Genomic DNA, 15,000 nt, shown 5'->3' on the forward strand with positions numbered 1-15,000 from the left:
GTAACCTGCGAGAGACGGAGGCAGGAGGTTAGAGACGGTGCAGCCAACTGGAGAAGTTCTTCTGTAATGTCGAGGAAACGGAGCCACGCTGAGGTCAGGTCCGGAGGCTAAGGTTTCTCTAACATCTTAATATTCATGCCATTTAAATTAGATATAGGGCTGCGAATATTATGGAACTGTTTAATTTATATTAGTGTAAATAAGAAAACCAACAAATGTGCAGTTTTCTTTATTAACATCATAAAACATTTGGTAAATGAGCTTATTACAAAATAACATTGATTCATGGATTTGATTTTCAGAATTTTGGTGCCGAGTTAAATGTTAACTGAGATTTAAGCAAATTTTATTCAGATTCGTTTAGTCAATTTGTTTTCAGGATCATTGTAATACTGACTTGATGTTTCCTTTGATAAAAAACAACTAAGGTTTATTATTTTCTGTCGTCACTCTTGATTGTCTCCAGGAAACCAAAGTCTTACGATGACAAACACAAACACAAGCTGTAAACCTGTGCATGTGATTTACATTGTGTAGTTTTTGTGTTGTTGTCCTGCAGGAAACAAGACGCACAGAGTAATCTGATTACTCGCAGCTGCTCTGGGATTCAGGGTGATGACACAGAGCGTCTCTCTGCAGAATCCTGATAATTCAGACGTGTAAACACATTAATCCCAGTTTCTGAAGTTTGTTTTAAGATGAGAGACTGAGAAAGACAAAGAGACAGAAGAAAGACCTTCACTCATCCACATGCTGTTCACACTTTACCTTCATCCGTCTTTCTGCTTCCTATTTTTCTGTCACCCTTCTCTGTATTGTAGTGTGTGTGTGTGAGGTTGTGTGAGTGTGTGTGTGTTTGTTAGCTGGTTGTTTGTAGCTGGCGTCTTTTCATTAAACCCCAAAATCAATTTTCTCTCTCTTTTCCCACAATCCCTCTGTGCTGAAACCATTTCCTGTGTGACCAATCAGTGTGTGACTGCGCTGTGTGTATGTGTGTACCTGTGAGTTTATGTGTGTGTCTGTGTGTGTGTGTGTGTGTGTGTGTCTGATAGCTGTTATCTGAACATGCAGTACTACCTCTCTGATTGCAGAACAGTTTACTGTGGTTGAAAAATCAATCCCTGTCGCGCGCGCACACACACACACACACACACACACACACACACACACACACACACACACACACACACACACACACACACACACACACACACACACACACACACACACACACACACACACACACACACACACCATTGTGTCCCATTGCGTACTTCAGAGTGTGATATCCATCCTCGCTATTTATTTCAAAAGAAGATAGCGACTGTTAAGCACCTGATTAAATACACTAGAAACACCAACACACACACACACACACACAGACACACACACACAGGGCTACATTTATCTGAGGCCTCAGGATAATATTCAGTTCATCTTTCACTCAATTTACAATCTGGTTTCTCTTTGAGCTGCTAACATCAGCGTTCAGTTTGAAGTAAATGAATCAAATAATGATTTAAATCAACAGTTTCCATTTACCCACCTCCATGTTTCAGGTGTTTTGTTGTGATCGTGTGTAAATGCAGTTGAGACCAGTTTGGAAAAACTTTGCTCAAGCTGCTCTTAGGCGTCTCCAACAACAGCACTATTTCAAATCAGCTGCCAAAAACAAACATAATGAAGCGAAAAATAATAATGTTTGAGACGTATCTGCTTTTAAAGTGACTCCATACTTTTATATTAACACTAAAACAAAAAGCAGTGTGTAACGCTCGTAGTCACAAACCCACAGAGAACCACACTCCAGCTCTGTGAAGTGTTTTTCATGTCTGTCAGCTCATTGTTTTGCTTTTTACGACTCACAACTTTACTGTTGTGCTTTAGTCTCGCAGCTCTCGTTACTGTTGTGTCCAGCAGCTTTTTCTGTTTTCACAAAAACTGCTCGAAACATCCACCGTCCACTGCACAGCAGCAAACAGACGGAGTCCGGGAGCGGCTGGCGAACACTTAGCTGCTGAAGAGCCTGGTACATCCTCCAGGAGGTGGTGGAGACCAAACAGGGAGGTAACAGAGACGTGAAGGTTCAACTTCAATTCTTTAGATCAACACTAATATGACTTAAGAGACAGATATTTGACTGTTAGTCTGTTACGTCACCTTCAGGCCTCATAGAGCGGTAGGATGGTTTTTACACTAACTGGAAGGTTGGCGGTTCGATGCTGACTCCTCCATTGGGCATGTTAGGGGCCAAGATACTTAACCCAACTGTCTTCTGGTTTTATTATTATATTGTGTAGTTTCATCCGTCTTTTCTCACCGATGGTTTAAATAATCCAGTATTTGTTTTTAATAAATCTTGTCCTGTGTCGTCCGGCTGCCTCGCCCCCTGCTGGAGGTTCTGTATAATCTCCCTGGTGAGCACAGGCGCTTCTCTTTGCTCGTACGTTAATGAAAACAAAGTAGATCACAAACCATAATGTGAAAATGCAAATTAGTTTTTTTTCCCTTGCAACAGCAGATGATCCTTAAATGAACCAAGAAGCCACACGGTGCTGCGGAAAACTGCATAATTGGATTCTGCAGAACGAGCCGAAAGTACAAGTACAGAGATATTTCTGACTCAATGTTCCTACAGTACAACACAGAGTCCTCTGCTACCACCTGAGTCACTGTCACTGTGTGTGTGTGTGTGTGTGTGTGTGTGTGTGTGTGTGTGTGTGTGTGTGTGTGTGTGTGTGTGTGTGTGTGTGTGTGTGGGTGAAACGTGGCTTGTTAGTGCGAAGCGCTCTGAGTGGTCGATAAGAAAAGTGCGAGGTCCATTTGCACCTATTGAGGAGGAAAGTGTTGTCGGAGCAGGTCAGAGCCTCCAGCAGGATCTTCTTCTCTGAAACGGCGCTGGTCGAGTGGAACTTCATCCAGATGAACTCCCACACGTCCTCGTCCATCAGACTGACGCCGGTGCAGTAAACGATGTCTCGGATGTTGGGAGGAATCCTGCAAACACACAGGGAGCAGTTATCACACGAGGGAATCAGTCAGAACAGTTAGAAACACAGGTCAAATTAACTGAGGGACGTATTTAGAGAATAGTGTCTTTCTGGAGATTGTTAAACATTTCAGGTTTGGAGGATTTCATCAGGTCTGGAAGCAGCGTCAGTGTAAGTGAGAGCAGCGCAGACAGGATGCGAGTGTGGACCAGAGAAAGTGATAAAAGTGAAAACCCCGATAAGACACGTCTGCAGGATTAACCGGCGACGCTCCCTGGATGCAAAGCGAGAAACTCCCGACTCCATTAGAGGAAAAACCTCCCTTCACTTCTCCTGTGGCCAAAAAATGCAGAGACGAAGACTTCGCCTCCAACTAAGACTCCGAAAAGCTGCGTAAGCCAAACTGGCTTCTGGACTGAATTAATGTGCTGGAATAGAGTTTGTTCTCAGTTTCACAATCTGCTCAGGTTTATTAAGATTGTCTGGATATAGATTGAGATTCTTCAGGACGTGACGTCATGAGAGTCAGCACAAGTTGTGGTAAAGTCTCCAGCTCTTAACGCTGGACTCACTTGTGTGCTGTGGAGGCTTCAGCCGAATGCACACACGCACACACACACACACACACACACACACACACACACACACACACACACACACACACACACACACACACACACACACACACACACACACACACACACACACACACACACAGAGAGAGACACACACAGACAGAAACACACACTCGCCCCAGCTGGTTAGTGGCCTAAATCATCAGTAAAGCAAAAAAAGGTGAACTTTTCCTTGACCCTATGAAGCGTGTGTATGTTTGTGTGTGTGCGTGTGTGTGTGTGTGTGTGTGTGTGTGTGTGTGTGTGTGTGTGTGTACTTGACCTAAATCGTCAGTAAAGCAAAACTAAAAACTTTCATCACAATACAGTGAGCTCAGCTGGCGTCGAAATTACAGTATATACTGAACTATCAAATTGTGTGTGTGTGTGTGTGTGTGTGTGTGTGTGTTCATATATTGCGTGTCTGTGTGTGCGTGTGTTAATATTGTGTGTATTTATTATGTGTGAGTGCAGGGTGAGTGATGCAGGGAGAATTACATCATTCACCGACCTGGGAAATCATTTTAGAGATGCTCCACTTAAGTGCAAGCTTCAACACACACAACACAACACAACACAACACAACACACACAACACAACACACACACGCACACACATTACTGCTGACAGTGGCGTTCAAGTCCTTCTACGACGGCATCTGCCACACACAGTGCACTGGACTGGGTGTATTTATGAATGTGTGTGTTTAACCAGATAAACAGATTATTTTAACGTGAAACATGAACTTCTGCTGCTTCTCTCACTGTTACTGGCAGCATCACCTCTTCATCACTCCTCTTCCCCACGCTCTACAGGCGCTGCCGTTATTTGTAATGGAAATAAAAGCAGTAATGTGGAGGTTTTCTCTGCAGAATATCAAACAGCGTCTCTGGAAACTTCCAGATGGCTCCGATCCCATTAACTAACACACTAGAGGATGTTTTATGTCCTAAGGTTCTAACTTCCTGGTGAAATATCTCTCACTCCTCCCCTGCATCAAACTCCCGCTCTGACAGTAAACATGTCTCTCCACCATCTGCTCTGTCTGTCCCCTGCATACGTCCGCCTGTCTGTCTGACGCCACACTCCAAATGTCACTTTGACTTCTGCAGATCGCTGCTCCAGAAAGATTCAACATTTAAATTCCTGCACAGAGCAACAGGAGTCCAGAACTGAGACTGTAAACAAAGATGGACGATGCTCAGAGAAGCAGCATGAGCACGAGGAGCTGAAGCTGGAGCGCAGGAAATATCTGAGTGCAAGCGGACAGTTTAAGCACAAGCTGCACAAACAGGAGATATTTGAGTTTTTAATTTGTCGTTGTTTTTTCTTCAAGTACACCGATGGGAAGCCAGTGTAAAGCTGTGGGAGAGCAAGAACCTGGAAAACCGCCAAAAGAAGTAAAGCTAACACACAAGAAAACTGTCTAAGCAGCAAAATATCTGAGTGTGAGCGAAAGGTTTGAGTGAAAGCTTTACAAAATCTGAACGTGGAATCAATAAGTGCTGCTCTCAAACTGAAAGACCACAATCTTACACATGAGCACGTCGCTAACGATCTGGTTCTAAGACCGTCACCGGGTCAGCGTTGTGGTTACATGTTGCATATGAAGCAGAGTGGACGGATCAGGGGGGTGAACGGAGGCCTAACCCTAAACCTCACACCAGGTTCATCCAGGAACACTGAGATAAATCGGAACGCTGATGGTTTCTGATCATTTCAAATAAAAAAAACCCCGGTGGGACGTGATTAAAATTCCAGGGGGAGGTAACACCTCAGACACGAGTCGCTTTGTGCACTAATTACACTCATTGTTCTGGAGGAGGTTTTCCAGCAGGTGGATTTCAACACCCTTCATGAGAGATGCAGGTGTGACGCACATCTGCTGTTTGACGCCTCCAATCAAACCATTGTCTTTTTAAATTCACACACGGAATTAATTCACAGACAATTGAACAACGAGCCTCAGTTCCTGCTCCTCCGGGTCCGATGAGGTCGCTCCTCACAAGACGGGCAATTATTGTGGCTCCCTGATAAAAAGCAGATTTGGAATGAGAATCACATACGTGTGCTCTCCAGATGGGATTACAATCACTGGATGGAGCATGCGATATTAAAAACAAAAAAATCCCCCCCGGAGAGATTAATCCCTCATGAATGTTGGATTTATCCGGCGCTCTCCCCTCACTGAGAAATGGAACTTTTCCAAATTTCTTCCCCAACTCCAAAAGGCACAGACTCTGGGAAAACTGCAGCTTCTCCAAAGAGCGCTGCCATATGGTCGTCGTGTGAGCGGCTCCCTCGTGGCTCGCTCCACAAACAACGACCAAACTTCTGAAAAACACTGAAAAAACCGAGACGGAACAAAAGGCGTAGAAGTTCGAAAACATTCAGTTGAGGTCGGTGGATTTCAGAAAAAACGAAACGCAAACACGCATGTGGCGATAGTGAGGACATGTTCCTCGAAGCCTCATTCATAGAATCCGCTGGACAGAGCGTGAAGCTGTGTTTAATTTAGTGTTTTTAATTTATGCACGTCTCTTATCACCAGCTCCCTGCTGTCCTGTACAGAGCAGCAGCATCTGTTTCTATTTAACTTGCTGTTTGAAATCTAATTTTGCGGATCTCGTTAAGGCCCCAGAGGGAGCGAGCGGGCCGGCAGCACATGAAAGAGAAGAAGTTCCAGGCAGACAGAGAAGAGTGAAGAATGGATGGAGGGAGAGGAACAAATGGAGGGATGTGAGAGGAGGGCGAGAGGAGGGCGAGAGGAGGGCGAGAGGAGGGCTGCTGCAGGCTTTCTGCTGCCGTGACTCACAGTTCTCCCCCTTCATCCACACACAGGGACGTGAGTGAGGTTGTGTGGTAGTGTTAAGGTTACACACCATGTTCGGGACTTTATTCATTTGTTCTCACTTCATTCAAGTCGCTCTCATACGTTATATTTATACTCTGGTTGTGACCCGAGTCAGGGTCCTCGTCCTTCAGAGGATCTACCTGGGCTGACGTGTGTGTGTGTGTGTGTGTGTGTGTGTGTGTGTGTGTGTGTGTGTGGTCACACCTGTTCTTGTTGCTGGAGATCCAGTCGGAGATGTAGGCGACGGCCTGTCGGTGGCACTGTTTGTTCCCGAAGCTACAAGCTAACATGATGAGCTCCCTCTGTAGCTCCCTGCACACACACAGAGAAAATACAGGTTTAATTAATGTTAGAGACAAAGTGTTTCATCTCTAAAGTACGGAGATGCTGAAGGTCCAGGACGTGAGTTGATTTTTAAAAACGACCTCAACGGCCAAATGTGCTTTTCTGACTGTTCAACGACAGTGAGCATCATGTGTGGGTATTGTATAGCATAGTCGTTTATGTTTGTGTGCATGCAATGTGTGTGTCTGCATGTGTGTGTGTGTGTGTGTGTGTGTGTGTGTGTGTGTGTGTGTGTGTGTGTGTGTGTGTGTGTGTGTGTGTGTGTGTGTGTGTGTGTGTGTGTGTGTGTGTGTGTGTGCTGCATACTCAGTCTGGTACGACGCCTGCAGGACGTTGCCCTCGTTGCCAGGACCATTTGTTGGCCAACCCATCTGATGGTACCGTGCAGCAACCTGCTTCAACACGTAGTCCTGTTTTAAACACACACACACACACACACACACACACACACACACACACACACACACACACACACACACACACACACACACACACACACACACACACACACACACAATCTTGATCAATGGACAACACTAGCTGTTAGCGCTATAAGAGACAGATCTGCTGACTGACTAAATTGATTGATTGACTGATTGATTGATTGACTGATTGATTGATTGATTGATTGATTGATTGACTGATTACACTGAACAGGCTGTATTCCTCTGTGCGGTCCAGCAGCTTGTCCAGCTGGTAGAGCGCTCGGCTGGCAGAGTGCCACGGCAGGAAGGACGTCTCCTCGGGCAAATAGCCAATCAGCTGCAGGGGGACACCCTGGGGGAGGTACCCGGCCCTGAGGGGGGGGGGGGGGGGAGAGAGAGAGAGAGAGAGAGAAATGAGCAGATTCAGGTTTTCCATGTTTTCAGATTAGTTTCTAACTTCTTCTTGAAGCTTTAACACACATCACAACATCTGTAGCCACACGACGACTTCTCTTCTCATCAGGACACGTCAACGTCACTTCATTTCACCGACTCGGTGGTTTGTCACATCCCAGCCACCGTACTCTGACCCATTTGACACATGCAGCTTTCCGCACTGTTAACTTTAATTACAGTTTTTTTACTCTTTCAAAACTTTGTTATTAGAGCAGAGTCCAGGAGACGCTCAGGTGCATTCTGGGACATGAATCCAATTGAGGGGATGATCCTGACGAAGATTTGATCTTTCACCCTGTGTGTGTGTGTGTGTGTGTGTGTGTGTGTGTGTGTGTGTGTGTGTGTGTATGTGTGTGTGTGTGTGTGTGTGTAAAATAATTTATGAACACACACATTAAGAAAAACTTGGCCCCTTGATGCCACTGGAGGTTTTCAGCGGCCCGGGTTGGAGCCAAAGTGCTCATGAATATTAATGAGCTTCCGTTCTGCGTTCATTAACATTCATGATGTTTCGGTGAGGGGGGGGGGGTGAGTGGGTGGGGGCCGTCACCTGGTTCCTGCTTCGACCTTCAGCCCCGCCCACACGTCATGAATATTAATGAGCGAAGTCAGAGAGGTGATGTTGGTCCGATGAGTTTTTATTCTGATTACTGATGATCAGCCGAGACAGAAGTGACCAATGAGAACGAGCGACACGGAAATTTATGACCTCACAGCAAAGAGTGACCTTTACTGAAGAGCTGTCAATCACAGTGACGGACAGATGATCCATCCAAACCTTTAATTTTGATTATCTGCTGATACAGAGTCCGATGTGACTCATTAAAAACAACAATGTACAGTTTCATAAATTATCAAATGAAAGTTCAGTTGAGAGAACAGCGCCCCCAGCAGCAACGTGAGAGAACAGCGCCCCCAGCAGCAACGTGAGAGAACAGCGCCCCCAGCAGCAACGTGAGAGAACAGCGCCCCCAGCAGCAACGTGACATGATCTGCAACAAAAGAGGATGTGTCACTCTGTTGGACTTTTCGGAGCCAGCTTTGACGAGCAGCGACAGCGGCGTGCAGAGATGCAACGGCCACGTTTCTGTTTTGACAGTCTTCAGGTGAATCACTGACACGACGCGACGCGCTGCAGGCGACAGGCGTCAGTTCAACCGGCGCTCAGCGGCGCTCAGCACCAGCGGCTTTATCTGTCTATATTTTAGTGATTCAATTGTAAAAGATAAAGAGCAGGAGTGAATGCATGATGCGACAGAAAAGAGTCACGGGGCGGTTGAGGGTCAGGAGGTAGAGCGGGTCGTCCACAAACCAAATGGTCGGTGGTTTGATCCCCGGCTCCTCCAGTCTACATTCCAAAGTGTCCTCTGAGCTCTGAATTGGCTCCGACAGCTGTGAACGGTGTGATGCGTGAATGTTGAACTAAAAAGCTCTGAGATGTTGATAATACTGGAAACGTTACGATATAAATAGAGTTTTACAGAGTTCACAGCTCGAAAGAGAAAGTGATTTAAACTCAGAGGATTCTTCTGATCAGAAACATGAGCACTCGTGATAACATCAGTGAGATAAGAAAATGACAGAAACCATCAGTCAAAAGATGTATTTAACGTCTACTTTTTAAAAATGATTTAACGTTCAGGCACAGTTTCCTCCGTCTGAGGCTCAGCTGGACAGAACACCGGTTCAGATTCCGGTCAGTGAGATGGTGTCTCCAACAGTTGATCAGATCTGATGAGGATCAGCTCCACGTCTCCACCTGAAGTGTTTTTGTGGACTCACAGAGACGGAGACAGTTTGACGGAGACAGACCTCCACACAAAGTTAATCTGTTCCAGATAAGACTCTAAGTCTCTAAGCAGCCAGAGGAGAAACTCTAAATTCCGGAACATCATATTTCCATAATCTGCCTCGTATCCAACGCCGACCAACCTCCGCGCATTCTCCTCTATTCCCATCATGCACCTGGGCCCTTATTACCATAATCCATCCAGCCTGTAGACACTTCCTGTTTACAGCTCTCTGAACGACTGATGGGACTGAACGTGAAAGCAGAGCGACGGAGAAAGAGAGAGAGAGAAGTGTTGGTTACCATGGCAGCAACATGCAGCCATTGATCTTTTCGCCTATTCTTTTTGTTTTTCTTTTATCCGTCATCATCATCCATCACCTGATCGTCCATCATCCATCCGGCCGCAGCCGCGTGGAAACGTCTCGTCACATTTGTTTTATGTTTCCCTGTATTTTCTCTCTTCTGTCTAAACAAAGGCAAAAAGGCCATTCAAATATTCTATGAAAATAGGTTTCGTCAGTGTTTCTTTCCTCTGGTTTGTTGTAAAGGTTTTTCTGTGAATGCAACAGTTCTGCAAAGTTAAAAAGCTCAAAGTCTGTGAAACCTAAAAAACACTGAAGCTCCTGAAACAACGCGTCAGGAGTCCAGACGACAGCGTAACGTACGTCAGGAGGATAATGAAGCAAAGAAAGCAGGTAAAGTGAGAGCGGAGGCAAAGGACAGTGTGAGGAAAGAGAAGTGTCAACAATTAACAACAATTAAAGCTTAATGAAGCTGGAACTAAGCTAGCTGTTCCCTGCAGTGTTCACGCTGAGCTACGTTAGCTGCTAGCTTCATATTCACTGCACAGATTATTCTGATGGAGGTTTTAACTCATCACCATCGAGATTTCAAATAACAGTCGCTTCAGTAACTTCAAATAACAACAAGACCAGAAGTTCTCTCTGGTTCACTTGAGACCTGGACCAGACCTGGGACCAGACCTGGGACCAGACCTGGGACCATTCAGACCAGGTCCAGATGATCGGGTCCTGATGAGGTCCTAAGATCATCTCCTCATCAGTGTGTTGTTTTATCTGTTCAACTCTCCCACCGTGCGTGTAATGAGCGCTGCAGCCTATAGGGGACGCTAACAAAGCTTTAAACTGAGCTCATGATCTCGTTAACATCGTTAAGGGCCAGTTAATTGTTTGTCCATTAGCCATTAGCGAGGCTCAGTGGAGAGCTAACGAGGGACTGCTGTGGTCGCCTGCACAAACACACACACACACACACACACACACACACACACACACACACACACACACACACACACACACACAGAGGTGACATCCATCACTGTTGAAGCGCACACTCAGAGAGACACAGTCATTTATTACTGCTAAACTAGCTTCTCTCACACACTCACACACACACACACACACACACACACACACACACACACACAAACACACACACACTCACACACACACAATCAAGTCACAGTCGCACCAATAAGCAGTTAGCGCCGTGTGGATTGCTCGAGCTTCAGTCAATCGAACTGTAAACAGAAGAAGAATCAGCCCCACTGAAATTAATTTGGAGTTAAAGATCAATCAAAGTGTAACGAATTCTCAGAGTGTGATCAGAAAAAGTGCTGAAGTAACATCTCTGTAAATAAAGCTGCTGCTCTGGGGGGTTTCTGTCACTCTGAAACAATCCTGACCAGCTGATCTGCTGAGTGAGCTGCAGGAGGAAGAACACAACCAGTAACACAACCAGGAACACAACCAGTAACACAACCAGGAACACAACCAGGAACACAACCAGGAACACAACCAGGAACACGACCAGGAACACAACCAGGAACACAACCAGTAACACAACCAGGAACACAACCAGGAACACATCCAGGAACACAACCAGTAACACAACCAGTAACACAACCAGGAACACAACCAGGAACACAACCAGTAACACAACCAGGAACACAACCAGGAACACAACCAGGAACACAACCAGGAACACAACCAGTAACACAACCAGGAACACATCCAGGAACACAACCAGGAACACAACCAGGAACACAACCAGGAACACAACCAGTAACACAACCAGGAACACAACCAGGAACACAACCAGGAACACAACCAGGAACACAACCAGGAACACAACAAGGAACACAACCAGTAACACAACCAGGAACACAACCAGGAACACAACCACGAACACAACCAGGAACACAACCAGGAACACAACCAGTAACACAACCAGTAACACAACCACGTTGGGTGAAGTCACGTTGTTGAAGTCCTCGACAGCAGTGAGCAGGTTTTGTCTAACACTCAAGTTCTTTGTGTAGAACAGTGAAAGCTTCAGACTCAATTTAACAACAACAACACAAACCAGGTATAAAAATACACATATAATCATATTGTATAAATACATTATTGTCAAAAGACATTTTATTTATATTTCTGATTCTCATGTTTTACAGTTGAACAGATGATTTAACCGAAGCAGTCGTCCGCCTGTTTCCTACAAACATTGAAATCCAAGCTCTGTGTCGATCAGGGAAATGTTCTCTGATGATTGAACCTGATCCAGTTTCCGACCTGGATGTTTCTGAAAGTTTTCGTGCTCCTCACTCATCAGCGCTCGCTCTCAAACGGAGGATGGCAGCACAGCTGTCTGTGCCGTGGCTCATTCAGCATGACAGACAACAGATGGCTGAGCGAGGGAGATACAGAAGAAAGAAAGGAGGCGTAGATTGAGTTATAGGGCTGGTGTCAGAGTAGATTTTGGTTACAGAGCTCTGAAAGCTCCAGGCTGAAAACGTCATTATGAGAAACCACTCACTCCTCCACCGCTCCCGCCCTCTGCGGCTGCAGCCTCGTGCATTCATCACCGAGGCTCCGTCGCGCTCGGCTGCTTTCTGAATCTCTCTTCTCAGTATTCTGAGGAAGGGAGTCGACTCCGAGCGCGGCGGCGGCGGCGTCTGACCGACGCACGTGTCGTTCTGACAATTAACTGATCTGCAGCCACGAGGTAAACGCAGGAAAACAGACGCAACTCTGAGAACAGGACGATTTTCCAGCTGTTAGATACAACTGAAAAATATTAGAAATTGGATATTTTAGCTGTAATTTTGACAAAGGCTTAAAAAATAGAAGTTTAACTCACAATAAAACCACACAAATAAAACATATGTAATCACAGGTCTTATTCTTTGTCCCCACACCATCACGTTCAGTCAATAAACGGCCTCACAGGAATCTCTCAGCTGTAAAATCACATCCTTTGTTAGGATCCTGACCTGAATTCAAGCCGAGTGAAGTCAAGCTGCCGTTTCTGCAACTGGATGAGAAAGGAACGTTTTTCGAGACATTTCTCAGCCAAATTTAAAATGATTGATTTTTGAGCTTCCAATTAGTTCAGCAGCGGGTTTTAGAAATACTGAGGTAATGAGTCGGACATAAATGTCAAAGATATTCTATTAAAAATCCAAAACATCGATGAACCCGCACGTCACTGCACCATTAAAAGAAAACACTGTTTTTTCCCTCCTCAGTTTTCACCAAGTGCCTCAAAGCGATAACCACGGACTTTCAATCAGACTCGAAACAAGTGTTTGGGATGATTTCAGTTAAAGTGAAGCTTAGTGAAAAGCTGCTCGCTCTATACGTGCACACGCATTTGAACAAAATAATGCAAACTTCAGTCGGAGAGGAGAAGCGTCTGCTGCGAGGCGACAGCGGTAATCCCCGAGCCACTGAGCTGCACTTATCACGGCGGCTGTGGACGCTGGAGGAATCCTCCGCTGGCAAAGCTGCGTCTGAGGCCTCGGCTACAAACGAATGTTAATGTGTTTGAGAAAGTACAGAATCTTAACTGCATTTACAAACAGTGTATGAACCTGTATCAGTCCGTTAAAGACAGAGACAGACGGGTGTGTGTCGTCAGTTCAACAAACAGAAACGACTTATCGGAAACAGAGAGACACAAGCAGACGTGGTGGATCGGCCTCGCTGCTCGTCCAGATGTCTGAGCGATGAACCAATCAGAAAGACGGACAAAAAGGAAAACCAGATGTTTATGTGCATGTAATACACACACACACACACACACACACACACACACACACACACACACACACACACACACACACACACACACACACACACACACACACACACACACACACACACACACACACACACAGTCCAGTGCGTAAACACTATACTCGTTGACGTAGATTGTGGATTTTGGCTTGTCTCAAATCAAACGGTGCCAAAAACACGTCGTTCTTCCTCTGAATCAAATCTCACAAGTTTAAAAATCTGTTGGTTTTCAAGTTCCTTAGTTAAATTCACCCTCCGGGTTCTGACAGTGAACTGTGAGGTGCCGTACGTGTCGGGGAGGACGTACTGAATACATCATAGTGTTATACACTCTCTGATTCACTGTGTGCATGAGGCCTGAACGAGGTACAGGAAGTTCAACTGCGCCCCAAAATGGTCAAGAGAAGAAGAAGAAGAGACGACTCACCTGGCCAGGTTAAAGGCATCATCGATAAGCCCCGCCCTGTTTCCGACCGAGATGATCTAAGAAAAGAGAAACGAGAGACGGGATGAAAATGAGAAACAGAACCAGAGATCCAGAAGAAAAGAGTTCGTCGGCCGGTCGTACCTCAGGGTTGTTGTGGAGCTGCTGAATCAGCAGTTTCCAGTTCTGGAGGTCGTAGTTCACGCGGAAGTAGCCCGTCTGGTTTATGTTGCCAAGCAACCAAGTGCTGTCGTCCATCTGACCAATCCGGTGCATCTCTGAGACCAAACAGACGAGTCAGTCGCTCATCAGATATGCAGATGATGATGTTTACTCTTTTAAAAGTGAAAGTTGAGGTCGAACAAAAACTTAAGAATCAATTTGAAGTGTAAAAAAGCTTAATTTTCCTAAAACTGACCAAGGAGTACTAATTCGATTTGTTTCTCTACTTTGCAAAAACAAACTCTGCATTGCTCGTTTTTCCAGACGGAGACAGAATAAAAATCTGTTCTTATTTTCCAAAAAGTTTTATTCAACAGAACCAGACGTAGAAAGAGCGTTAGTCCAGAAAATCAACAGAGAACCGAGTTTTACTTTTTCCAATAACAACAATAACAAAAACAGAAGCAGATGAAGCTACATTCTTAAAAGAAAAACTTTTACTTTCATTTAAAATTCAAAAAGAGTTGAAGTATCAGCTCCGACAGACAGAAAGAAATTCATGAGACAGCAATTCTCCAAAAAACAGAAGCAGAACGAGGTTTGAACCGGAGAACTTCACTGATTCAGATCACACATAACGAGATGATTCATTTGTGATCACGTGACGAAAATGAATCCTCATGTTAAAGTTTGTTGTGTCAAGGTTAATGAGATAATTAAATCCTGATCATAACGGTAATTGAGATGATAATCAGTAATATCTGTACCTGTCCTGTTGTTGATCCAGATGAGTCTCTCTGAACTCATGGTGGACGTGTTTCCCACGGCGACCGTCAGA

The 15,000-nt window shown here is 45.2% G+C and overlaps 1 protein-coding gene across 1 annotated transcript in view; it reads right to left on the reverse strand.

Annotated features, from left to right (window-relative positions):
- Positions 1–15,000, reverse strand: part of LOC117757011 (thyrotropin-releasing hormone-degrading ectoenzyme-like) — a 114,869-nt gene that overhangs the window by 7,805 nt on the left and 92,064 nt on the right. Inside the window, 8 exon segments of the mRNA XM_034577724.1 lie at positions 1–5; positions 2,830–2,997; positions 6,663–6,770; positions 7,110–7,213; positions 7,452–7,599; positions 14,004–14,059; positions 14,145–14,278; positions 14,930–15,000. The exon segment at positions 1–5 is cut by the window's left edge and continues 136 nt beyond it; the exon segment at positions 14,930–15,000 is cut by the window's right edge and continues 18 nt beyond it. Coding sequence (XP_034433615.1) covers positions 1–5; positions 2,830–2,997; positions 6,663–6,770; positions 7,110–7,213; positions 7,452–7,599; positions 14,004–14,059; positions 14,145–14,278; positions 14,930–15,000 — 794 coding nt within the window.

This window comes from Hippoglossus hippoglossus, chromosome 23 (genome assembly GCF_009819705.1).
Source record: "Hippoglossus hippoglossus isolate fHipHip1 chromosome 23, fHipHip1.pri, whole genome shotgun sequence".
Classification (NCBI taxonomy): domain Eukaryota; kingdom Metazoa; phylum Chordata; class Actinopteri; order Pleuronectiformes; family Pleuronectidae; genus Hippoglossus; species Hippoglossus hippoglossus.